The sequence below is a fragment of the Artemia sp. Qi Xiang Cuo genome, chromosome 8 (assembly GCF_049724085.1).
Source record: "Artemia sp. Qi Xiang Cuo chromosome 8, ASM4972408v1, whole genome shotgun sequence".
In the NCBI taxonomy this organism is placed as follows: domain Eukaryota; kingdom Metazoa; phylum Arthropoda; class Branchiopoda; order Anostraca; family Artemiidae; genus Artemia; species Artemia sp. Qi Xiang Cuo.
The window spans coordinates 54,487,761-54,515,657 of NC_142801.1; the positions used below are offsets into that span (position 1 = coordinate 54,487,761).

Here is a 27,897-nt window from a genome sequence, read left to right on the forward strand (position 1 = left end):
CTTCTTAGGATTGTATAAAAATGATCCAATCGTAAAAAGGAATTGGGTTTTCGGACGATATATTATGATTTTTCATTTGTGTCACAAGTTCTTTTAAAATTCGAATAATTCGCCTAATTTTAATCACTTAAAAGACCCTTCTCCCCACAAAAAAACACATATGTGCCCATTAGATTATGCAATTACATATAATTCAGCATAAAAACTGAGCATTGACAAATTTAAGCAATGAATTAGCTGTAGATCAGACTTTTCCCCGACTAACCAGGGTTGGTCAAGCAAGGTAGGGGCGTAACTCACTATGGGGCAGGGGGCGGGGTAACTGTTAGTCACCACCCCCCTACCGTAGACCCCAGTTTTCCCCCTATTCAGATGAAATATTTTTTCAAAGATATTGTCAAAACTAAGATGAGCCTGCATATTCAAGCATCCACAGAAACGGGTCGGTTTTCTTTAGTATTAATTAAAAAAAACTTTTTCCACAAAATAAGTTTTTCAAAGAAAAGTAAAGAACTCCATTAAACCATAAGCGTAAGTGTAAAACTACCACAAATCAGCATCAATAAATAAATGAAATCCAATACGAGCAGAAATTACAATAAATAACTGAGTCAAACTAAAAAAAAACAGAAATTAATATGAGTAGGGCTCAGAACCCCTATGCCTTCCCAAGGCCCGAACATAATTTGCACTTTACTGAAAAAAATACAAATGAATGTGCATTGTCTGTTGAATGCACATATTCTGATATTTATTCCTTAAATGTTAATAAGATTTGATTTATTAAAGTTATAAAAGTGAAAACATTTCAAAACATTTTTACACCCACACATATACCCCCAGGGCATAACCTGCAACCCTTGCCTTAGGGCTGAGGGAGGGGAGATTGTCATTCTCAAAGACATAATTTCCGGACCTTCCAACTACATTGAGCAAAATGAGTATTTCAAAATTTTGATTGGATTTATTTGGGGAAATGATGGGCGTGGGGGGGGGGGGCTTTTCCCTCCGGTCACTTTCGGATAATAGAAAGGGCACTAGTCCTCTCAATTTCCAATCAAATGAGCCCTTTATGAAGTTTCAATGACAACGCTTTCTAAGAATACCTTATATAACCCAAGGGCATAAAATGCAACCCTTGCCCTGAGGGCTTTGGGGGGGGGGTTCATCATCAAAGACATAATTTTTGGACCTTTCAACTACTTTGAACGAAATGGCTATATCAAAATTTTGATCGGAAGTGTTTGGGGAAACGATGGCCGGGGGGGGGGGCATCTGCCCTCCAATCACTTTCACTTTTATAAAGGACAATAGCCCTTTCAATTTCCAATTGAATGAGCCCTTTTTGAAGTTTATACGACAATGCTTTCTATGAAAATCTTAAATGCTCCCAGGGCAAAACTAACAACCCTTGCCCTGAGGGCTGGGGGGGGGTTCTCATCCTCAAAGAAAGAATTTCCGGACCTTTCAACTACGTTGAATAAAATTTCTATCTCAATATTTTGATTGAATGTGTTCGGAGAAATGGTGGGCATAGGAAGGGAGTTAGTTCCCCTCTAATCACTTTCGACTATTAAAAAGGGCACTAACCCTTTCAATTTCCAATCGGATGAGCCCTTTTTGAAGTTTTTTGCGACAACTCCTTCGATACGAAGTGCCCTGGTCTAAAAAAAAAAGTAATACATTGAGCCAACATCGTTCTTTACTTGTCATCATCATCCTCAAAGACATAATTTCCGGACCTTTCAACTACGTTGAACAAAATGGCTACATCAAAATTTTGATCAGAAGTATTTGGAGAAATGGTGGCTTTGGGGAGGGGCATTTGCCGTCCAATTACTTTTGACTATTAAAAAGGACAATAGCTTTCTCAGTTTCCAATTGAATGAGCTCTTTTTGAAGTTACTACGACAACGCTTCCTATAAAAATAATAAATACCCCCAGGGTCTAACTTACAACCTTTACCCTGTGGGATGTGGGGGGGTTGTCATTCTCAAAGCCATAATTTCCGGAACTTTCAACTACGTTGAACAAAATGGCTATCTAAAAATTTTGATTGGATGTGTTCGGGGAAATGGTGGGCGTGGGAGGGAGGTTAGTTGCCTTCCAATCACTTTCGACTATGAAAAAGGCCACTAGCCCTTTAAATTTCCATTCGAATGAGCTCTTTTCGAAGTTTCTGCAACAACTCCTTCGATGCAAAGTGCCCTGGTCTAAAACATAAAAAATAAAAAAATAAAATAATACATTGTGCCAACGTCGTTCTTTACTTAGGCAGTGCTATTGCGCTGCCTATGATATCTTTGTTCTTATGATACTATATGGCCAATTTTTAAGTTTTCACTATCATTTTCTCTTGATTTTGGAAAATTGGCTCCAAATTTGCCCCCCCCCCCCGTCCAGGATTTTGATGAAACTATGTCACTGAAGCAAGGGTTTTAAAATATATCTGAAATTGAAGTGTGGCTTTCATGTGGTTCATGAAAAGTAAGATTAGAACATGGGCCATGAAAAGTTTTGGAAAGCAGAACAAGTGCAGACAGGAAACAAAATAGGGTTTTCAAGAATGACAGGCAAGCTGAATCAGAAACCGAAAAAAGTATATGCAGTCTGCAGAAACTCGGATTACGAATTACTCGGATTACAAAAATGCGTGTATTTGGATAGTAAATTCTTGGTTCTAGAATAAGAACTTTTTATGAAGAATTCCTATATATTCAAGTCTACATCTGCTTTCTTGTCGAAAAACTTCCCTGCTTCCCAAAATAAAATTTTAAATTTTGAATATAAAAAAAACAAAAAAGAAATTCAAGCGAAAACAATAAATTCCAATTATCAAACTAAACATGGAAAAATGTAAGGATGCGTTCAGCAATGGTATTATGCATAACTCAACAGACCAAAGAACACACTATACTTTTAAATTAATCTTTAGAGATCTCGAGAATTGATTAATTCTAAAAAAATATGTGAGAAGTCAACGTCAATTAAGGAACAATTCAGGTAGCGACATAGCCTCTACCTGACATCAAAAATTAAAACACTTCCCCTGGACCCAACTTAGGCCTATTAATACTTGTAAACAGCGGTTTTCTAACATTTTTCTTTTGGCTGTTTCAAAATTATTAAGTTTTTGGGACAGTACCATATTTTCATCATTGTTGCCACGTTGAACCGTGAGGATAAATAAGCAAAAGTTATTATATAATTTGTGAACGCTTTTCACCCTTAACAGTTCAAACATTAATAATCTATTGTCTCCCAAGGTAACAACACTTTGAAAGAAAATTACACCTTTTTATTTTGTTTGGTGTCATATGCTTCAAGCTTTGTTTTGCTAATTTTTTACCCGCGTTTCTTTTTTTAATCCATTACAATTTGAATTCCCTATTTTGTAAATTTTTTAAAGAAATATACAGCTGTACAAGTTTAATTTAGATAATTCAAACAATTTTTAGTGTCCTTGGAACTCAGATGGATCAAAACTGATCACCCACTACAATACCTCATTCTGTCCATTCAGAGATCCAGGATTTTGAAGCGGGGGTATGATGGTCACCCTAGAGTTTAAATAGTAGTCTATTTTTACTAGCCTTTTTTTTGTGGATAAAATTGTATAAAAGTAAATAAAAACTTCACAAAATGAAACTTTATCCAAGACAGGGGGGAGATCCTTCCCTTTGCATCCGGTGCTGATTCTGAAATTGTAATAACTTAACCTTATGTCGAAAATAACATTGCTTATTCTTCATTGTAATTTTTTCACTCTGAAAACGAAATTTGAAAATCAAATGTTCCTCTAAAATCATTCCAATCGACTCTTTCATTCGAGTGAATTTTTTTCAGAATTGATAAAGATAAATCGAACCGAAACGTTCTTACAGCTATGCAGCATATCCGACACAATCCTAAAGAGGATATATATATATATATATATATATATATATATATATATATATATATATATATATATATATATATATATATATATATATATATATATATATATATATATATATATATATATATATATATATATATATATATATATATATGATATATATATATATATATATATATATATATATATATATATATATATATATATATATATATATATATATATATATATATATATATATATATATGTATATATATATATATTGAATTTTCAACTAAAACTTGGATATACATTAAAATAAAATATATTTTATTTTATATTATATATAACCACAGTCTTATATATTAACCAAGGCCGTATCCAGGGGGGGGGGGTTACCCGGTTTAATCCCCCCCCCCCCGAAATTTTTGACTGAATCGAAAATAAGTCGAAAATTAGTAAAACCTAGGTAAAAATCAGTAAAATTAGTCGAAAACTGAGTCAAAAATTAGTAAACCCCCCCCCCAAAAAAATTCAAAAATTAGTAAAACCCCCCCTGAACAAAAATCCTGGATACGGCCCTGATATTAACTGTAGGAATATTTGTAAAAAAAAAAAAAAATTCCGTTTTCTGCTTGAGAACTAAAATTTGGGATTGCAATTGACGTTTTAGACAAAATTTAAGTTTCCAGTAAAAATGTTGAACTGGCCACATTTTTTTGTAATGTTTTATGACAGTGCTACTACTATAAAGCTCAAGACGAATGGGGACCATGCAGACATAATAAGTTCTGGCACCTTTGAATATTAATCCACCATTTTATTAAAAAGAAAAATTTTCAGTTTCTGCTTTGCTGCAGGTGTTATTTTTTTTAAATAAATGAATGTCAAGGTTATTTATAGAAAATTCCGTTTTGTAGTCTTACATCGGACGGCTTGAATCGGACAATTATATTTATTCTACAATTTTTTGTTTTCAGCCAGGTTCTTTTTGTCTATCTGCATGCCCTGTAATTTTCAAGCGAAGTGTCAAAAGAAAATTCTAATTTTTTTTTCCCAATTGTCTTCCAAACATTGCCTCCTTTTAGGTTCGTTTTCACTCCCAGTAAGTTTCAAGCCGATAGGAGATAAAACAAACATGGACCTGCACTTAACACGTACCTTTAAGCAGATCAGAGAAAAACGAATATTTTTTTAGATATGCTTGCGCTAAGAATTGATGTAACCAATTCTTTTTAACTTCGTTTGTCTTCATTTTTCTGGAACAAGGGGAATTCCCTTGATCCAGTCTAAATGCCTTGTCAGTTTAAACGAGTCAGAGAGAACAAAGGTTTTTTAGCCATTTCCCATGTGTCGCATACTGATAGAACCAAACTTTATGGGATAATCGAAAACATCTGAAGTTCAGTAACTCCTTTGGTTTGGACTTAATGACCCGGGAAAGCTTTTGGCTAATTCTAACTAAAATCAAATCTACTTACTTTTTTCTGTGTCTAAGGGGTCTCATTTGCCCAGAGACTTGGGGATCTAAGTTTGGAGATTTAAAGAAAAAACTGTTGGCACTTTTTTGGGCCCTAATTTCTGGCAAACTATTATTACAGATACAATTTTTTTAGTGTTCTGATTCCCTCCCCATACACAAATTTTTTCCCCTTGTCCACCATATTCCCAACACTCTATGAAAAAATTTACCTCATCATGAATGTATTCTAAACTTTACAGGAGGCTTTTAGCACAAAAAACTTTTTTTTGGATATATATATATATATATATATATATATATATATATATATATATATATATATATATATATATATATATATATATATATATATATATATATATATATATATATATATATACATATATATAAATATAGACAAAATATTTTTCGTCTCCTCATGACCTTCCCCGAAGTAAAAAATTTGAAGTCCACTTACCCCCCTCATCAACACGCTGAAAATCCTAACCCATTCCCCTAGCCGTTCCAATATATTGCAGATACGTCTTTTTGATAACCAGATACCAGTAGTGTGTTTGGATTTAACTTCACCCCCCATACCAAAAATTTGATATCCAATTGGTCCCTTAACACTCCCTGAAAGTTTCAGATGAAGTTCCGCTGAGACTAATAATGCCTAAAATTTGAACTATTCTGACCACAGTAGACAGAATATGAACTGTGATTCTGACAGTGTGAATGCACCTTTACTCAACTACTCGTCTTTGAAATATTCAAGAAAGTTTGTCCAGAAAACAACTGTTTACCCTAGTTTTGATTTTAAGCAAATTAAAATAGGAAGACTATTTAGGAGTGATTACTGTTTTTAGGTCTTAACGGGTTTAAACTCGCCAGTAAATATTAAACACAATGGACTTAGTTCCTTGAACAGAGATAATGAGATGTAACTGCAAATGTTTATATAGTGAAAAAGACGTAGTGGACAGTTAAATATCAAAGCTACCGTCACGACCGACTAACACAATTTTGTTCAGCCTTTATAGATTTTATTTTTGAAATTTGTCACAGACGAATACGCCGTTACCTTAAGTAACTGTGAATTTTCAAAAATATATAAAGAGAATACGGAACAAAGTTCTGTAATATGCGTTGCTTCCTTTGATTTTCAACAGAAAAAAGGGTACTTGTTAAATAAACGAAACACACTCAAGAATTACGCTTAGGTTTCATAGCCACAAAGACAAGTGACAGGTAATAGAATGCATTGGACTTGTATAATTTGAGCTATATATTTGCACATTAGGGAGGGGGTGGGGTTGTCCAAATACTTTACACTCACCCTCCCTAATATGCAAATATATAGTCCCACTTATATTATTATATAAACTAAAGGTTATATTTCATTAGCATTAACCTAACTTCACTTCTTGGATGTGTTTCGTTTAATTAACAAGTACAGAAAAAAGTAAGGATGACATGGGTTGTATAATACTTGAGCTTATGTAGTATATCTATTTAAATGACTTAACTCATAAGCCTGAGCAGTCAGAAAGCTTTGGCTGGACATCCCTAAGAAAAAAAAATTAAGGGTAAAATAAAGTAAATAAAAGTGAAGACTGCGCTGACTTAATTCTGTGATTAGAGAACTTTTGATTGGTCTCAAAGGCCTCAATTCAGAATATTGTGAGGGGAGGGAGGGGGGGGGGAAATTTTCAAAATCTAGGAGGTAATTTTTTCTCAATATTTTCAATGAAAATACCAAATGAAAAGGTATTTTACATTCGAAATACTAAAAACAGATATTTTCGAAAATCTAGGGGCGAGAGCGAAAAAGCTAAGGGGAGTTGCCTCCCACCCCCAATTTAACACACTTAAACAAACTAGCTGAAAAACTAGTCTTAAAAAACATATAAAGAAGAACACAAAAAACGCTATAGAAAAAGCAAAGAGGAACAAGAATGGAAAGCTCACATTTAAGCAAAATCTAATGCGGTAAAGCGACAAAGCCCAAACAATAAAGCAACAAGACTAAAGCAGCAATAAAGCCAAAAGGCAATATGACTGTATGTTTATGCTATTGTACGTGACCGTTGCTTTATTGTTTGTGATTTGGTGCTCAATCACGTTAAATCTTGTTTAGATGTGAGTTTTCCTTTCATTTTTTTTGTATAGTGCATGTTGTGTTTTTCGCAATATGTGTTGCTTAGGCTATTCCCTGATTTTTTTTTCCTGTTGATAAAGGCTTTCGAATGTGAAGCCTACATATATTAAATTTATTATTATTTTTGTATTAAGAAGTCTTTTTTTATTATTTTTCGTTATCATATGAAAACAAAATTCTTTCCATATTGATAAGAAACTTCCCGAAAAAGAAGTTTTTCAAGGAAAACTTAAGAGCCATATTAAGCTTGAGAACAGCAGAAATAAAGTCCTGTAATAGTTTAAACTCAAAACGACCTGAAGCTATTATCAAAGAATAAATGAAACCCAAAACGAACAGAATCTAGAATAAATGATCATTTCAAGCATGAAGATAACAGATACTGATATAGATGAATATATAAAGCTTAAAACGGATAAAATTTAAACTGAATATTTAAGTCAAACTTAAAACGAACAAAAATTAATACAAACAGGAGTTTAGCTTCTGGCCCTTTTCTCCTCACCTAATTGCAAAAGTCCTAGGGCCTTTTCTGTCATTTGCGTTCTATTAAAAACTATATATATTTTGAACAGTGTGCTTTGATTTTTCAAAACGTTGACGAAAAAATAAAAATAAATCACTATATTAATCAAGATGATTGGAAAGAGCTAATGAAAATAAATTGAATATTTAATGTATAACTATATTAATTCCTGGAAATCTCAGCAGTTCAAGATTTTATTTCACTGTAATTTTGTTTATTTTTTCAATATAAAACAGTTTATAATATATTTTATATGAAAGGATCTCACTAAAATCGCATTCTCAATATCTGGTTGAACCAAAGAGATCTAAAATCTGAGCGCAGCTTGCTACTGCTGGGACACAAACAATTCATGGAATGCTCAAAATCTGGTTTTTATTTAGTGAAAGTGCAGCCCTTACTAAATTGTACAAATCGTGTGTCAGAGTGTTTATACATGTAAGCTATACTTAGCACACAACCAGATATTGCTAAAGCTCTAAAATGAGTTTGGTTGAATTTAACTTTGCGTTAATTATCGGATTTTAATGAGTTTAATTGTGATTACTTGTCAAATAACTAAAGGCTATGGTAAAGAAAGTTTTTAATCTTCTCTACTCTTAAGAACAGTTGATGATAAAATTAGCAAATCAACTTGTTTTAAGACACTTTTTTTGCGTAATACCATTCAATTTTTTCTGTTCTATGCTTCATGTCATTCATCACCGCGTTCGAGATGACTCAAGCACAAGTGACCAATCATTGGCCACACATTTTTTTTCTTTTTTTGACAAACAGTCATCTGCGTGACACCCTTCACTCTGGATGGTTTGTTTTGGATGTTTTTTTTAGGGGGTTACAAAAAAAAAACTTTAAAGAACGCATCAAAAATTTTTTATTTCCCTAACTTAAGCCCGTGCTTAAGAACAACTTAAGCCCATAAAGCGATTTTAGTACCCTCTGCTAAACATCGATCCATAGCTAGCTGCGACCAGAAAAGTTAATCATCGCAAGGTCAATTCGGACTAATTAATAAAAAACGAAGGTTTTCTAACGGATGTAAAGAGTGAAGTTGAAGCTTGAAACAAGCATAAATTACTGCTTCGCAGACTAGTCTAAGATTAACAAAGATCCAAACAACAGTTACCATTCCTGAATCAGCGTCGAATGGCAATTTTGTTCACTAGACAGTTTTAAAAAAAATAAGTTTTCAAATTTTTGCGTTGTAATAACTATACGCATAACAAACTAATAACTATAATATACTAATAATAACCATACGCAAACTAATAATAACTATACGCATAACAACGTAATAACAAACGCATTCGTTATATTTATGTTTATTTACAACGGACTTACTTGATTTACTAGGTTGCTCCTTTACGCTCTTTACTAGATCGCTGCAAGTATGATTAAAGCTTTGGGTTTCCAATGGCACTGGCTTTAGTAAATTATATCCCATGAGTCTGGGAGATAAATTGGTCCCATTGCATAGTCGGAAACGCTTCCCTTAAAGTATCTCCTTTATAATTTTCTTACTAATGTCCTTCGAAAAGTGAAGAATGAAAAAAGAAGAAAACAGAAAGACAAAACAACAACAAACATAATTTTCTGTCAGTGAATAAAATTCTCAGAACTTATCTACACTCCTGTAATTTCCAGATAATTTCCCTCTTTTGTTTTTATTAAAAATTTGTCACTGCCTCCTTCTCAGCACGTGGACCCAAATAAGCTGTTAAAGAGCAGGAGACACAATATGAGCAGGTTCCTACTATTATAAATTTATTTTAGATGTAAAATCAGTTCAACTTTTTTAAAGAATTTTCCAATTGCCACGAATTTCTCTAATTTCTGAATCGAGTTAAATTTTCCTTAAGTAGGTGAAAGTACACAGAATTGACAAATACTTTTAACAGTCCTAATAAGCGTGATGGCAAAACCTGACTCTACTAAGTAATTAGAGAAAATTCAAGAGAATTCAAAAAAATAATTAAGAAGATTAATTGCTTTACTAACAAAAGCAAATTTCTACGAACAAGCACGTGCGTAAGTTTTAATTCTTACTCGCTAAAAATTATAGTCCAGATATCAAGAGGTTGGACATTACAGGTATTTTTTTCCGGGGGGGAGGGGATAAAAAATTATTTGATAATTTGAATGAGAGCTGCCTAGAAATTCTAGAAAATCTAGGATCCTGAGGGGGGCGGGCCCCAGGCCCTCGTGGCATACATAAAGGGGAATTACCATCAAAATTACAAGGGTATAGAAAACCCAGCAAAATTCATAAGGTATGGTAAGGGACGAGAGTGGATGCAATCCTCCACGTACTTAGATACTTGCACCGTCGCTTAATAAAAGAGGAGCAATGAATCACCAAGTGTATTCGACTGTTTCAAAAAAGGAACCTTGAAAAGGGAATATAACTAAACCCGAAAAGAGAAATATTTGTTTCATGATGGGAATGAAAAGCGCCTAGAAATTCAAGAAAAATTAGGATTATGGGGGAGCAGGCCCCGGGGAGCTTGTGGCATACGTAAAAGGGAAATTATCATGAAAATTATAAGCAAATAGAAAAGATCAGCTAGGTTCATGAGGTATGGTGAGGGACGAGAGTGGATGCAATCCTCCACGTACTCTTTTCACGTAGCTTTATAAAAGGAGCTATAAAACACCAAGTGTATTCACAAGCTTTAAAAAAATGAGCCTTAAAGTTTAAATCATGAACAGAATAAAATTAAATAAAAAGGGTCAAATAGTTTTCAATTTATTACATTCGACCACGATATAAAATTAAACAGTTATCTTTACTCCAAGTGTAATCAATTTAATTGTGTTTTAAAAGTCTTCTAAGGATTTTTCCAGTGGGTGATTTTGGTATAGCATCCATAAAGACTACTCCGCCAGCAAGCTGTTTATGAGGAGATACCTTTTCAGCAATAAATTGGCACAGTTGAGATTCGTCTACGTCAGATCCTGAAATACAAACAAGAAAAATCATAAAATTCAGCGAGTATAAATCTAAGTTTTGACATATTACTGTATTTATCACCCTCCGCTATCCTCCCCCTGGAAAAAATTTAAATACATGGAAAATTCGATGTACTCCAGCAGATGCAAAAGGTAAGAAGGTCCTTGATGAATTCCTTGCTTCTTTGCGATGTGTTCGTTTGAGATAATATTCTAGAGATGGAGTGATTTAATTTGTTTTGGGGTGAGTATATGCTCCTGAGTTGATAAAGGGATTTTGTTTCCTGCGTTTTGTGATTGGATGAGTGTCAGTATGTGTCAGGAATTGTGATGAGTTGTAAGTTATGAGCTAGAATTCATCCAAGTTTCCTGTAAATATACTAATTTTAGAATTGTTGATTAACTGTTTCGTAGGGGAGGATTAAGGGATTGTTTTCTCTGAGGGAGTGTATTAATAGTTGACATGTGTTTTTTGGGTCGTCCCAAAAACGCTAATTTGCATCAGGACTTATTTTGAATGTAAGTGACAATGTTTATTTTCGTTTCCTTCTACATTTATTTTATTTTAGTTTATTTTATTATATCTACATTTAACTGTTGTGTTTTTTTTACCCATTTGTTAATAAAGAAAAGAAGGTACTCTTTATAATTCGGATGCCTTGTATATAACTGATGCTTTGTATAAAAAAAAGGTACTCTATATAACTCGAATGACTATAGTAGGCATCATTGAATGTATAGTAATAATAACTCTGAATTAATTGCAAAAGTCAAAAATAAAAAAATGGAAAAATTAGCCCTGGACCGGTCCATAATTACTAGCAGATCAGCATGGATCATCATTATTTACCCCATTTAGTCATAATCATCAATAATTAATAATACCTGCAATAAAATTTTACCATTTAGAACAAATATGTTTTTTGCTCTACAAAAAAAAATAAAAAATAATAAAGACTATCAACAGTGATAACAGGCAGTGATAACAGTGCTGATTCGCCAAAATTAATCTATAGTTCTGTGTGTCGATATATGACTCAATTAAGTATGGTGGAATCTTTCGAGCAACTTCTCTAATAAAGTTGTTAAATATGGCCGGACTAAGAACAGAACCCTGCTTAACACCACGGCACACACGAATACGATTACTAACAGTGCCTTCCAAAGGTACACGGATCGAGGACTTCTGATACCACTGCCATAGGTAGGTACAAAGAAATGGATTAAATCCGCTTGTAAAGAGAGACAGAATTGATTGATAGAGAAGAACGGAGTAAAAAGCCTTTAAAATATTGCAAGTCGGCAGTCTCTGCCGACTTGCAATATTTCTGGTCCAATACCTGGTCGGCAGTGGCCGATCAGAGGTCGGCCACTGCTCGACCTCTGGGTTAATGAATATGGAATTTTTTCACGACGTAGTGATTGCTCACCCACCGGGGCAAACGTAATAAGAACTTGACAAACTTGTAACACAAGAGAACAGAGGCTTCATCTACCATTACAGCAAGGTCCCAAATATAAGAAATGAGGTAGTTTCATAGGATTATAAAGGCGAGAATGTATTAGAAAGTATACTTTCATGTGATAATACTTTCTCTTTGACTGTTCAATTGTACATGTGGCTAGAATTTGTAACGGGTAGCGGGGTTTCCTGGGAGATTTTCCGAGGGAATTTTTTGTGTAGAATCAATCAAGGATAAATCATTCGATATATCCTTATAAGAAGTTATCCTCAGGAGATCATGGGACTCACTTTGTTAAGTAGTAGTATAAAAATCGAATGGTATTGCTAAAAGAAAGCTCTTTGGAGAATGATAACCATAAGCTTTGTAGAGATAAGATAAGAAAACGTCCATCACAAGCCCCGAAGGACCAAATTCGCATTTCGGAGTCATAAAACCAAAAAATCAAAATCATAAAAAAGCTCAAAAATTTAAAAAAAATTGGCAAACCAATGCCAAAAACAACAATATCCGAATGGCAAAACCATTCATTAGTCAACAAAAAAAAAGAAAAAAAATTAAGTGGCAAAATTTCAGTAACTGAAAAAGGTAAAATCAAAAAAAGAGTAAAATAAAATTAACGTTAAAGAGGTTTAAAAGATAATTCAAAAACAGGGGGAGGAAACAAAAAAAAAAATCGAACAAACAAAAAACTTGGGTATCATTAGTACCAAAGAGAGAGAGAGCAAAAAAAAAGGAAAACTAGCGGTTTATTTTATCCGTAATAAAGGGTACAAAGGTTTTTTCATACCTGGAGGTCAAGCACCGGATAGGGGACAAGATAGGAACGGGTTCAGAAACAGCAACATGGCAGGTGGTGTCTAGATGGGGAGTGTCTTTTGGGGTAAATGTTTTCCGTGCGTGGGTTTATTATGGCATTTTTGGCAAAACGGAGGCAAAACATTCCTCTCCTGTGCTCAAAAGTTTCTAACTTGGCTTTTTTAGAAGGAGCGAGTATGGTACCTTACCTTCTTTAAAAATTATTCTCAGGGCTCTTTTTTGAATGGATTCAATTTTTTCTGATTCATCATGGGAGATGCCAGGATGTTAAAGTGAACAATCTTATTTAAGATATGGGTGGACAAAGGAAGCAAAGATCCTTAAAGACTGGGGTGGGGGAACATTACATTTATTCAAGGGGTTAAGGAGAGACAAGGAAGCATTAGCTCTATGAACAATATCATTAACGTGGATATCCCACTTTAAATTAGAGGAAGTTGTAATACCAAGTAATTTAAAGGAAGAAACAGAAATATCTGGGGTGATAGGGTTGAGGAAAAGGGATGATGTTTTAAGGAAACATATTGGCATTATCATAGATTTAGAGGGGTTTACTCTCATGTCTATGTCTGCAGTGTCATCAGCAACATCATTGAGGATGCTTATAGGGTTGCTTACTAAGTTTCTGTAGCAGGTTTCAACAACTGTTAGGTCATCCACAAATATCCATTTGTCGGGAAATTCCTTTGCAAGGCTATTTATCATAACAGAAAACAGGAGGGGACCTAGGAGATTACCTTGGGGTACTCCATTGTGGACAGGGGGGCAGGGGACTGGAAAAATGATTCTGATATTTGACCGCTTGTGATTTATTTGACAAAAAGTAGGCAACCAATTTAACCAGGAAAATACCAATATTAGAATCAATTATAAGTTTTTAAACTAAAATATTGTGGTTAACAAGGTCAAATGGTTTTTGAAGGTCAGTGGAAATTACATTTAGCCAGTAATTAGGGTTTTCGAGAATTTTCCCAATTGAATCAATAAGAAAAACAATGTACTAGGAGGTAGAAGTGGATTTGATGTTCCCAAATTGTCTCAGGTCAGTGAGAGGTAGGATTTTTCCTTTAGCCAGTCTGCAAGGAATCCTTCGTATAGTTCAGAGAATTTAGGAGTGAGTGAAATAGGACAAACAACTTCAAAACCAGATTTTCTATCTTTTTTTTTTAAGGGGCTTATGAAACCATGCTTCCACATTTGTAGATATTGGCCAGACTTATTAATCTCATTGAAAAGATCTGACAAGGGCTTTGAAGGAAGTCACTGAAAGCGTTAATTAAAGGAAAAGGGATATCTAAAGGGCAGACACTTGTTTTTTGCAGTTTCCCAATTCTTCTTTCGATGTCCGACGGAAATGTGTAGGGGAAAGAAGGTGGGAGATCATCAGTAGGTAATTGATAAGACAATGCCGGAAGGCTCTGGACAATGGAGGCAAGGAACTTGTTTAGATTATTAGCAGTAACTTCTGGGGATTCTGGTAGGTTGAAATCAAGATGGTCTAGACTTCTACCACAACAGAAGCATGGAAAACAGAAGCATGGTAAAGAATTAACGTCAACGGGGGTAGATCAGTGGTGCCTCAGCCCTCCTGATGGTAAAATGTTATTAAAGTTTTTAGCCAAAAACATGGAAATGGAGAAAAATTAAGATTATCTTGATCCTTGATCTTTCCCCCACCCATTCCTAAAATAAATTAAAATATCCTTTTCTGCAGCCAAGATATACTCCCTGACCTCGCAAGAAATTAAATATTTTTTAGCTAAATGGCAGTGGCGTTAGGAGAATGTACATTGCCAATAATCAGGAATTTGAAGACGTCTTTAACTGATTAAAAAAGCTGATTATTTTCTTTGAATAGAATTTTACTAAAACTGTACTAACTTTATAGATTATGGTAATGATGACAACTGACTTTGAAAAATGTGCCACAAGTAGAATTAGAGCCCATAACCTGCTAGTAGAATGCTTATATTGAATTTGCGGACGCCCCCGTACCAAACAGGTTTTTCCGGTAGGTAAACATTTCTACAGGTCATCACACCTTTGCCAAGAGATTTACGCAATACCAGTCCTATAGCTAATACATCTACGATGCTGATTAAGGACAAGTTTTCTGACGTACAGACAGGTTTTTTTTTTGTTTAGCATTTGCAAAAAAGGGGTAATTAGTGATTGGAAAATTTTTTAATGCTTTTACAATCGGAGATGTTTGATTAACCTTTGCAAAAATGGGGTAAGGGGAGTTGCGAATTGGAGGAGATGTCATGATTATGTACTGTATAATACACAAGTGATGTTTTGGAGAGCATTGTCAATTTAACGAGAAATGAGAGCTCGCTTCATATACAGGATAATTTGCATTCATCATAGTTTTTAATGATGTTCCTTTTTTGTTATTGAGAAAGGGTTACCAAATTGGTGATTAAGACGGGCTTTGTCTAATTCTAGCCGGAAACTCAGAATTGATAGGAGGCAAGATAAAAAAAGGGGTAATTAGTGATTGGAAAATTTTTTAATGCTTTTACAATTGGAGATGTTTGTTTAACATTTGCAAAAAGGGGTAATGGAATTTGCGAATTGGAGGAGATGTCGTGATTATGTACTGTATAATACACAAGTGATGTTTTGGAGAGTATTGTCAATTTAACGAGAAATGCGTTGAGGGGGGTCGGGGGTTATGTGGGAGGATCTTTCCATGAAGGAAGTTTTCATGGGGGAAGGGACATTGCTATGAAGGGGACGCCGGACTTCCCAGCGTTATTTAAAAAAAGATCAGATACTTAATATGAAAAAACAAGTATTTGAACTGCAACAGCAGCAACAACAAAACTTTAAACGAACAGAAAATATTACATCTATAATTGGGTTCACCCCGTAGTCAATGCCTCGCTCTTTAAGCCAAAGATTTTTTAGTACTTTCATAAGAGCTATTTATTCTAATTAACGGCCTTTGTGATTAAGCAAAGAATTGAAACGAAATTCGAACTTTCGCTTAAAGAGCAAGGTATTGACTAGGGGGCGAACCCCATAATAAACGTATTAAAAATATATGAATATATAAATTCGTTATGTAAGTTAATTCGTAAGTTACGTATATTTATTACTAATAAAAACGTTCGTAATTAAAATTAAACAAGTTTCGAGAAAGCCATAACTAAATAAAAGTCAATTAATATGAAAATTTTGTTTTAATTATTCATGTACGGTGAGCCAAAATCAAAACTTGCATTAATTAAAAAACTTTCAGAAAATAAATAAAAAAAACAAGTTTCTTTAACTGAAAGTAAGGAGCGACAATAAAACTTAAAAAGAACAGAAATTATTCCGTATATGAAAGGGGATGTCCTCTCTACAAAACCACGCTCTTTACGCAAAATTTTGACTAATTATCACAAAAATAATTTTTTAATCAAAAAAAAACAATATAGAAAATAGATATTTGTGTTTGATGGGACAGCCCCTTTAAAATAAGGAATAAAATATGTTCGTTTCAAGTTATAATGTCGCTTCTTACTTTCATTAAAAAAACTTGTTTTTTTTATTTAATATTATTTAAGAATGAAAGAATAAAGCGTAGCTGTTTATATGTTTACTACTTGATTCAGAAGAAGGAATACCAGATGAGAGGAATGAGTTTCGGTATTTTTTAAGTTTCATCTCTACTTTGTATAGCAAGTAGTTACTGTTTATCTATAGTTATAATCTATAGTTTAATTATCTGGATTTTTAAAGGCGTTATCAAGTTGTAGGCATTGTTGACATCTGTAGAGTGAGTTACATTGCAACAGCCTCTACCTGTGATTTCTCGAAACTTTCGTCATAAAGAGTGTTTCAAACAGTTCGTGGTAACGAACTGAAAGTAAGGAGCGACCCGGCTCAATGGTAACCGAAACTCTAGAAAACGGTATTTTGATACAAATAGATACATCAAAAGAGTCGGATTTTAATGCTGATTTCAAATATATAAGTTATATCAAGTTTAATCCTACGCATTAAAAGTTACGCGCCTGAGAAAATTTGGCTGATTTTCGAAAAAAGGGGGAAAGACCCCCTAAAAGTTATAGAACCTTAATGAAAATCACACCATCTTATTCCGCGTATCAGATAACCCTAATGTAGAGGTTTGAAGCTCCCATCTACATAAATGTGGAATTTTGCATTTTTTGCCAGAAGAAAGATCACGAGTGCGTGTTTATTTGTTTGTTTTTTTTTTGTTTTTTTTCCCAGGGGTGATCGTATCGACCCAGTTGTCCTAGAATATCGTGGGAGGGCTCAATGGAATGGAAATTAAAAGTTCTAGTTCCCTTTTTAAGTGACCAAAAAAATTGAGGGCAACTAGGCCCCCTCCCACGCTCATTTTTTCCCAAAGTCACCTGATCAAAATTTTGAGATAGCCATTTTGTTCAGCATGTTCGAAAATATTATCAGTATGTCTTTTAGGATGACTTAATCCCCCGAAGTTCCCGGGGGAGGGCTGAAAGTTATGAACTTTACCCAATGTTAACATATAGTATTGGTTATTTGGAAGTATACAGACGTTTTCAGGGGAGATTTTTCCTGGTAGTGGGGGGGGGAGGGTGGGTGGGTCAGGGGTTATGTGGGAGGATCTTTCCATGAAGGAAGTTTTCATGGGGGAAGGGACATTGCTATGAAGGGGACGCCGGACTTCCCAGCATTATTTACAAAAAGATCAGAAATTTGATATAGAAAAACAAGTATTTCAACTGCAACAGCAGCAACATCGAAACTTTAAACGAACAGAAAATATTACATATATGATTGGGTTCACCCCGTAGTCAATGCCTCGCTCTTTAAGCCATAAGATTTTTTAGTACTTTCATAAGAGCTATTTATTCTAATTAACGGCATTTGTGATTAAGCGGTCATTTTTAAAGAATTGGAACAAAATTCGAACTTTCGCTTAAAGAGCAAGGTATTGACTAGGGGGCGAACCCCATAATAAACGTATTAAAAATATATGAATATGGAAGTTCGTTACGTAAGTTAATTCGTAAGTTACGTATTGTTTCAAAAAATAAAGTTGTGAGACAGAGTCAAACTTTAGCGTAAAGAGCGATGCGTTGAGGAGGGATCAGCCCCTTTCATATACGGAATAATTTCTGTTCGTTTTAAGTTTTAATGTCGCTCCATACTTTCAGTTTAAAAAACTTGTTTTTTTTCATTTAATTAGGAACAAAACTGGCCAAACTTAGGCCAAACTTTGCAAGCTTTCTAACTCTTCTGGGTCATTCTTCTGACCTATAAACTATTTTTGTGAATTTGAGTAGAGGAGGGGGTACCAGCCCTGACCCTCACCCCTGCTGCCATCTACAATTTAGTTTAATGCTGACGGGACATAATTTATTCAAGGATTATCGATCGAGTCTAATGGGGGTAAAGGTCAATCGATCTGTTGTTGTTGTTGTTTGGCCACGTGCGAATGACATGAGGGGTGATTTACATAATCGGCGGGGGAATTATTGATTCACGAGCGTGGGGAATTATGAAACAATATGGTCATAGAGTCCCTAGGGAGAAAGATTACGTAATCGCTCAATGACCTCTTTTTCCAAGATCGATTTATTTGTTGTTTCTATGTGTAATAACTCCGGAACGAAGGTTGCACATGCGCATTGAATTCTAACGGGAACAATGTTATTGATCTAGGACTCGAGCGGGAAGTGAATTTTCTCACTTGGATTTACATAATCGCTAGGGGAAATTATTGATTCACGAAGGGGGAATTAAGAAACAAAAATGGCTTCATTGTTGTTTGGTTAGCTTAACCAGTGAACTTGATTTACATAATCGCTAGGGGAAATTATTGATTCACGAAGGGGAGAATTAAGAAACATTAAGGCTTCTTTAATCTTAGGTCTGAGGGATAAACATTCTTTAGGACAGAGAGAAAAATTAATATTCTATTTTTAAATAGGGCTTAATTGATCTTTAGTGTCAGGGATCATAATTAACATCACTTGTTATCTTAGAATTATGCGGGAGTCTAAAGAGATAGAAATTCTATTTTTAAATACGGCTTCACGGAGCTTTAAGTCGGAGAGGTAAATTGATATTCTAACGAAACCCTAATAGTTTAGCTAGGAACATTTATGAGGTGAAGAGATTAACGAAGGAAAGGGTTTCCTAGAAATTTGAAATGCATTAGCACAGAGATGCCAAACAAAAGGAACACGCTGAATTACGTGTAGGGATTATTTGGGCGAAACTGTTTTAGACAGGTTATGGGATTATTTCGGCGAAACCGTTAGAGACATTTTAAAAGATGATTTTAGGAAAGGTTTTAGAAGAGAATTTGAGGGTGAAACTCTGTGGTCATTATAATACACAAGTTACATTTTAACAGTGGTGTGAGGTCCTCTAACCCAACCCCAAAAGGTTCCAATCCTCCTACCCCAACCCCAAAGGAAGCCCTCGGTCCTCAAAGGCCCACCAGGCCCCATCTGTCCCCCCGGCCCCCCAAAGGCCATCCCTGTGCTCCAAAGGCCCTCCCTGTGCCCCAAAGGCCCTCCTCCGGTCCCCAAAGGCCCATCGAGCTCCCAAAGGACCAACGGGGTCCCAAAGGCCCTCCAACGGTCCCCAACTGCCCCTCCGGACCCCCAACGGCCCTCCCTGTGCCCCAAACGCCCCCCCCTGTGCCCCAAAGGTCCTCCTCCGGTCCCCAAAGGCCCATCGAGCTCCCAAAGGACCAACGGGGTCCCAAAGGCCCTCCACCGGTCCCCAACTGCCTCTCCGGCCCCCCCAAGGCCCTCCACCGGCCCCCAAATGTCCCCCAGGCACCCAAAGGCCCTCCCAGCGCCCCAAAGGCCAACCCGGTCCCCCAAATGCCCTCCCCGGACCCCCACAGCCCATACCCCCGGGCCCACAGGGCCCCCCCCGAGCCCCCCCAGGCCCCCCCCCCCACAAGGGACCCCCAGACCCTCCAAGGCTCACCCCCCGCACCCCTCTTTCGGTGATGGGGGTTTTATGAAACCTATGATTTAGGATGTGTAGTTTGCTACTTCAGGCTTTTCTGAGCTAAGGTTTCTTAGTCTTTCGTTGGTGTGTGTTGTCTGAAACCAATAGTTTGGGATGTGTAATTTGATATTTCCGACTTTTCATAACCGGATTTTTTAGTCTTTCGTAGGTGTGTGGTGTCTGAAGCCTATGATTTGGGATGTGTGGGTTGCTATTTCAGGCTTTTCTGAGCTGAATTTCTTAGCCATTCGTAGGTGTTTAGTGTCTGAAACCTATGATTTGGGGTGGGTGGATTGCTACGTTTGACTTTTCTGAGCTAGATTTCTTAGATTTTCATAGGTGTTTGTTGTCTGAAACCTATGATTTGGGATCTGTAATTTGCTATTTCTGACTTTTCATAACCGGATTTCTTAGGCTTTCATAGGTGTGTAGTGTCTGAAACCAATGATTTGGGATGTGAGGGTTTCTATTTTGACTTTTCTGAGGTGGATTTCTTAGCCTTTCATAGGTGTGTGTTGACTGAAACCTATGATTTGGGATGGTTAATTTGCTATTTTTGACTTTTCTGAGCTAGATTTCTTAGCCTATCATATGTGTTTCCTTTCAGAAAATTATGAATTGGGAGGTGTAGTTTTCTTTTTGGACTTTTCAGAGCTAGGATTCTTAGTCACTCATAGTTGTTTGTTGTCTGAAACTTCGAGTTTGGGATGAGTAGTTGGCTATTTCAGACTTTTCTGAGCTAAGGTTTCTTAGTATTTCGTAGGTGAATGCTGTCTGAAACTTATGATTTGGGATATGTAAATTACTATTTCGGGCTTTTCTGAGTTGGATTTCTTAGTCTTTCATAGGTGTGTAGTGTCTGAAACCTATGATTTGGGATGTGTAGTTTGCTATTTTCGTCTTTTCTGAGCTAGGTTTCTTAGCCTTTCATAGGTATGTGTTGTCAGAACATTATGATTTGGGATGTGTAGTTTGCTATTTCAGGCTTTTCTGAGATAAGGTTTTCTAGTATTTCGTAGGTGAATGATGTCTGAAACCAATAGTTTGTGATGTGTAATTTGCTATTTCCGTCTTTTCATAAGAGGATTTCTTAGTCTTTCGTAGGTGTGTGGTGTCTGAAACCTATGATTTGGGATGTGTGGGTTGCTATTTCAGGCTTTTCTGAGTTGAATTCTAAATCTTCTTAAATTCAATTCCGACCTTTCTCAAAGAGATGAAAAAAAATTAAAGTTCTGTTCCAAATATTTTCCCGGAAGAAGAAAAGTTCAACTTCAATTCTGAATTTTCTCAATGAAAATGAAAAAGTTATTGATCAAATCTTTTTTCCCAAAAATAATATAAAATTTCCACTTCAGTTCAGATTTTTTTCTCAAAGAGATGAAAAAATTTAAAATATTGTTCCAAATTTTTCATAGAAGATAGGAAAATTTATACTTTGATCGTGAATATTCGAGTTCTAATCTGAATTTTACCAAAGAACACAATTCAATTCTAATTTCCCCAATAACAAATTTAAAGTTCGATTCTAAATTTTTCGGTGGAAGATAGAAAAAGTAATACCATACTTGTGAATATTTTCATGGAAGATAAAAATTTCTAGTTCAATTCAAAATTTTCTCAATGAAGTGAAGAAGAATTCAAGTTCTCTTCTGAATTTTACCAAAGAACACAATTCATTTCTAATTTCACCATAGAAAATAAAAATCTTCCACTTCAGTTCTTTATTTCACAAAGAAATAAATAAATTTAAAGTTCAATTCTAAATTTTTCGGTGGTATATAGAAAAATTAATACCATACTTGTGTATATTTTCAAGGAAGATAAATACTTCTATTTCAATTTAAAATTTTCTCAAAGAAGTGAAGAAAAGTTCAAGTTCTCTTCTGAATTTTCTCAATGAAAAAGAAATTAGTCATTGATCATTTCTATTTTTCCAAATAATATAAAAATTTTTCACTTTAGTTGAGATCTGACTCGAAAAGATGAAAAATTTAAAATACTGTTCCAAATTTTTCACTGAAGATAAAAAAGTTCAATCTGGCTCGAAGAGATGAAAAATTTAAAATACTGTTCCAAATTTTCTCAACGAAGTGAAGAAAAGTTCAAGTTCTCTTCTGAACTTTACCAAAGAACACACTTCAATTCTAATTTCTCCAGAGAAAACAAAAATCTTCCACTTCAGTTCTTTATTACACAAATACATAAAGAAATTTAAATTAAAATGCTAATTTTTCGGTGGAAGATAGAAAAAGTAAGACCATACTTGTGAATATTTTCATGAAAGATAAAAAGTTCTAGTTCAATTTAAAATTTTCTCAACGAAGTCAAGGAAAGTTCAAGTTCTCTTCTGAACTTTACCAAAGAACACACTTCAATTCTAATTTCTCCAGATAAAACAAAAATCTTCCACTTCAGTTCTTTATTTCACAAAGACAAAAATAAATTTAAATTTCTTTTCTAAATTTTTCGGTGGAAGATAGAAAAAGTAATACCATACTTGTGAATATTTTCACGGAAGATAAAAAGTTCTAGTTCAATTTAAAATTTTCTCAACGAAGTGAAGAAAAGTTCAAGTTCTCTTCTGAACTTTACCAAATAACACACTTCAATTCTAATTTCTACAGAGAAAACAAAAATCTTCCACTTCATTTATCTATTTCACACAGACAAAGAAATATAAAGTTCAATTCTAAATTTTTCGATGGAAGATAGAAAAAGTAATATCACACTAGTGAATATTTTCACGGAAGATAAAAAGTTCTAGTTCAATTTAAAATTTTCTCAACGATGTCAAGTAAAGTTCTAGTTCTCTTCTGAACTTTACCAAAGAACACACTTCATTTCTAATTTCTCCAGAGAAAACAAAAAGCTGCCACTTCAGTTCTTTATTTCACAAAGACATAAAGAAATTTAAAGTTCAATTCTAAATTTTTCGGTGGGAGATAGAAAAATTAATACCATACATGTGAGACTAAAAATGAAGATATTTATGCAGAGTTTCAACTAGCTATGGCTAAGTTTGCTAAAGACAAACTATTTTCTTGCTAAAACACACAAACTCAGAAAAAATGTTCAATGTTGCTTTAGTACCTACGCAATTAGACTAAAAATGAAGATATTCATGCAGAGTTTCAACTAGCTATGGCTAAGTTTGCTAAAGACAAGCTATTTTCGTGCGAAAACACACAAAATCAGAAGTAAAATGTTCAATGTTCCTCTAGTACCTACGCAATTAGGCTTAAATGAAGATATTTATGCAGAGTTTCAACTACCTATGGTTAAGTTTGCTAAAGACAAGCTATTTTCGTGCGAAAACACATAAACTCAGAAGAAAAATGTTCAATGATCCTTTATAACCTACGCACTTGGTATTAAATGAAGATATTTATTAAGAGTTTCAACTAGATATGTCTAAGTTTGCTAAAGACAAGCTATTTTCTTGCGAAAACACACAAACTCAGAAAAAATGTTCAATGTTTCTTTAGTACCTAGTATAATATTCAAAAAATGTTTATAAGCTATCAGAGTTACTAATCTAGATTTCTATTAGAGATGAATAACATATAAAATCTACCAAAAATACACAAAATAGTCCGTACTAATAAAACGTTTAATCTCTACAAAACGCTCTTAGAATATATTTTCTATCTTTTTTATGATTTTATTATCCACCTTTATAAGTTCGCTAAAGACAAGCTATTTTCTCGCGAAAACACAAAAAATCAGAAGTAAAATGTTCAATGTTCCTTTAGTACCTACGCAATTAGGCTTAAATGAAGATAGTTATGCAGAGTTTCAACTACCTATGGCAAATTTAGCTACAGACAAGCTTTTTTCGAGAGAAAACACACAAACTCACAAAAAATTTTCAATGTTCCTGTAGTACCTAAGCAATTTGGCTTAAATGTAGATATTTATGCAGAGTTTCAACTAGCTCTGGCTAAGTTTGCTAAAGACAAGTTCTTTTCTTGCGAAAACACAAAAAAAATCAGAAGTAAAATGTTCAGTGTTCCTTTAGTACATACACAAATAGGCTAAAAATGAAGATATTTATGCACAGTTTCAACTAGCTATGACTAAGTTTTCTAAAGACAAGCTATTTTCTTGCGAAAACATACAAAATCAGAAAAAATGTTCAGTGTTCCTTTAGTACCTATGCAATTAGGCTAGAAATGAAGATATTTATGCAGAGTTTCAACTATCTATGGCTAAGTTTGCTAAAGACAAGCTATTTTCTTGCGAAAATACACAAAATCAGAAAAAATGTTCAATGTTTCCCTAGTACCTACGCAATTAGGCTGAAATGAAGATATTTATGCAGATTTTCAACTAGATATGGTTAAGTTTGCTAAAGACAAGCTATTTTCGTGCGAAAACACAAACAAAATCAGAAAAAAATTTCAATGTTACTGTAGTAACTAAGAACATAGGATTAGATTAATATATTTATGAAGATTTTAAACTAGATCTTTCTAAGTTTTCTACATACTAGATATTTTCTTGTGACAAAACAAACAAAATCAGAAAAAATGTTCAATGTTCCTTTAGTACCTACGCAACTAGACTAAAATGAAGATATTTATGCAGAGTTTCAACTAGCTATGGATAAGTTTGCTAAAGACAAGCTATTTTCTTGCGAAAACATACAAAATCAGAAAAAATTTTCAGTGTTCCTTTAGTACATACGCAATTAGGCTAAAAATGAAGATATTTATGCATAGTTTCAACTAGCTATTGCTAAGTTTGCTAAAGACAAGCTATTTTCTTGCAAAAACACACAAAATCTGAAAAAATTTTCAATGTTCCTTTAGTACCTACGCAATTAGGCTGAAATGAAGATATTTATGCAGAGTTTCAACTATCTATGGCTAAGTTTGCTAAAGACAAGCTATTTTCTTGCGAAAACAAACAAAATCATAAAAAATGTTCAATGTTCCTTTAGTACCTACGCAATTAGACTATAAATGAAGATATTTATGCAGAGTTTCAACTAACTATGGCTATGTTTGCTAAAGACAAGCTATTTTCTTGCGAAAACACAAACAAAATCAGAAGTAAAATGTTCAATGTTCCTTTAGTACCTACGCAATTAGGCTAAAAATGAAGATATTTATGCAGAGTTTCAACTAGCTATGGCTAAGTTTGCTAAAGACAAGCTATTTTCTTGTGAAAAAACACAAATTCAGAAAAAATTTTCAATGATCCTTTAGTACCTACGCACATAGGCTGAAAATGAAGATATTTATGTAGAGTTTCAACTAGCTACGGCTAAGTTTGCTAAAGACAAGCTATTTTCATGCGAAAACACACAAAATCAGAAAAAATCTTGTTAGGTTAGGTTAAGTTAGATTAGGTTAGGTTAGCCTACGTACGCGCGCATATAGGTTAGGTTAGGTTGGATTAAGTTAGGTTAGGTTAAGTTAGGTTAGGTTAGGTTAGGTTAGATTAAGTTAGGTTAAGTTAGGTTAGGCTAGGTTAGCCTAAGTACGCGCGCGGACGTAGGCTAACCTATCCTAACCTAACTTAACCTAACCTAACTTAATCTAACCTAACCTAACCTAACTAAACCTATCCTAACTTAATCCAACCTAACCTAACCTCTATGTGCGCGAACATAGGCTAACCTAACCTAATCTAACTTAACCTAACCTAACAATATTTTTTCAGATTTTGTGTGTTTTCGCATGAAAATAGCTTGTCTTTAGCAAACTTAGCCATAGCTAGTTGAAACAGTGCATAAATATCTTCATTTTTAGCCTAATTGCGTAGGTACTAAAGGAACATTCAAAATTTTTTCTGATTTTGTGTGTTTTCTCAAGAAAATAGCTTGTCTTTACCAAAAGTAGCCATAGCTAGTTGAAACTCTGCATAAATATCTTCATTTTTAGCCTAATTGCGTAGGTACTAAAGGAACATTGAACATTTTTTCTGATTTTGTTTGTGTTTTCGCAAGAAAATAGCTTATCTTTAGCAAACTTAGCCATAGTTAGTTGAAACTCTGCATAAATATAGTCATTTTTAGTCTAAGTGGGTAGGTACTAAAGGAACATTGAAAATTTTTTCTGATTTTGTGTGTTTTCGCAAGAAAATAGCTTGTCTTTAGCAAACTTAGCCATAGATAGTTGAAACTCTGCATAAATATCTTCATTTCAGCCTAATTGCGTAGGTACTAAAGGAAAATTGAACATTTTTTATGATTTTGTGTGTTTTCGCAAGAAAATAGCTTGTCTTTAGCAAACTTAGCCATAGTTAGTTGAAACTGTGCATAAATATCTTCATTTTTAGCCTAATTGTGTAGGTACTAAAGGAACATTGAACAGTTTTTCTGATTTTGTATGTATTCGCAAGAAAATATCTTGTATTTATCAAACTTAGCCATAGCTAGTTGAAACTGTGCCTAAATATCTTCATTTTTAGCCTAATTGCATATGTACTAAAGTAACATTGAACAGTTTTTCTGATTTTGTATGTGTTTTCGCAAGAAAATAGTTTGTCTTTAGCAAACTTAGCCATAGCTAGTTGAAACTCTTCATAAATATCTTCATTTAATCCAAAGTGCGTAGGTACTAAAGGAACATTGAACATTTTTTCTGAGTTTGTGTGTTTTCGCAAGAAAATAGCTTGTCTTTAGCAAACTTAGCCATAGCTAGTTGAAACTCTGCATAAATATCTTCATTTAAGCCTAATTGCGTAGGTACTAAAGGAACAATGAACATTTTACTTCTGATTTTGTGTGTTTTTGCAAGAAAATAGCTTGTCTTTAGCAAACTTAGCCATAGATAGTTGAAATTCTGCATAAATATCTTAATTTAATCCTAATTGCATAGGTACTAAAGGAACATTGAACATTTTACTTCTGATTTTGTGTGTTTTCGCACGAAAATAGCTTGTCTATAGCAAACTTAGCCATAGCTAGTTGAAACTCTGCATAAATATCTTCATTTTTAGTCTAAGTGCCTATGTACAAAAGGAACATTGAACATTTTTTCTGAGTTTGTGTGTTTTCGCAAGAAAATAGCTTGTCTTTAGCAAACTTAGACATAGATAGTTGAAACTATGCATAAATATCTTCATTTAATACTAATTGCGTATGTACTAAAGGAACATTGAACATTTTACTTCTGATTTTGTGTGTTTTCGCACGAAAATAGATTGTCTTTAGCAAACTTAGCCATAGGTAGTTGAGACTCTGCATAAATATCTTCATTTAATCCTAATTGCGTAGGTACTAGAGGAACATTGAACATTTTACTTCTGATTTTGTGTGTTTTCCCAAGAAAATAGCTTGTCTTTAGAAAACTTAGCCGTAGCTAGTTGAAACTCTGCATAAATATCTTCAATTTTAGTATAATTGCGTAGGTACTAAAGTAACATTGAACATTTTTTCTGAGTTTGTGTGTTTTCGCAAGAAAATAGCTTGTCTTTAGCAAACTTAGCCATAGCTAGTTGAAACTCTGCATAAATATCTTCATTTTTAGTCTCACATGTATGGTATTAATTTTTCTATCTCCCACCGAAAAATTTAGAATTGAACTTTAAATTTCTTTATGTCTTTGTGAAATAAAGAACTGAAGTGGCAGCTTTTTGTTTTCTCTGGAGAAATTAGAATTGAAGTGTGTTCTTTGGTAAAGTTCAGAAGAGAACTTGAACTTTCCTTGACA

General features: G+C 34.2%; 1 protein-coding gene across 1 annotated transcript in view; it reads right to left on the reverse strand.

The window, feature by feature from the left end:
• Positions 1-10,766: 10,766 nt before the first annotated feature.
• The window catches only part of LOC148949574 (uncharacterized), a 171,369-nt gene continuing 154,238 nt past the window's right edge, over positions 10,767-27,897 (reverse strand). The window contains exon 11 of the mRNA XM_089093600.1: positions 10,767-10,985. Coding sequence (XP_088949726.1) covers positions 10,837-10,985 — 149 coding nt within the window. The 3' untranslated portion in view covers positions 10,767-10,836. The remainder of the gene's footprint in view (positions 10,986-27,897) is intronic.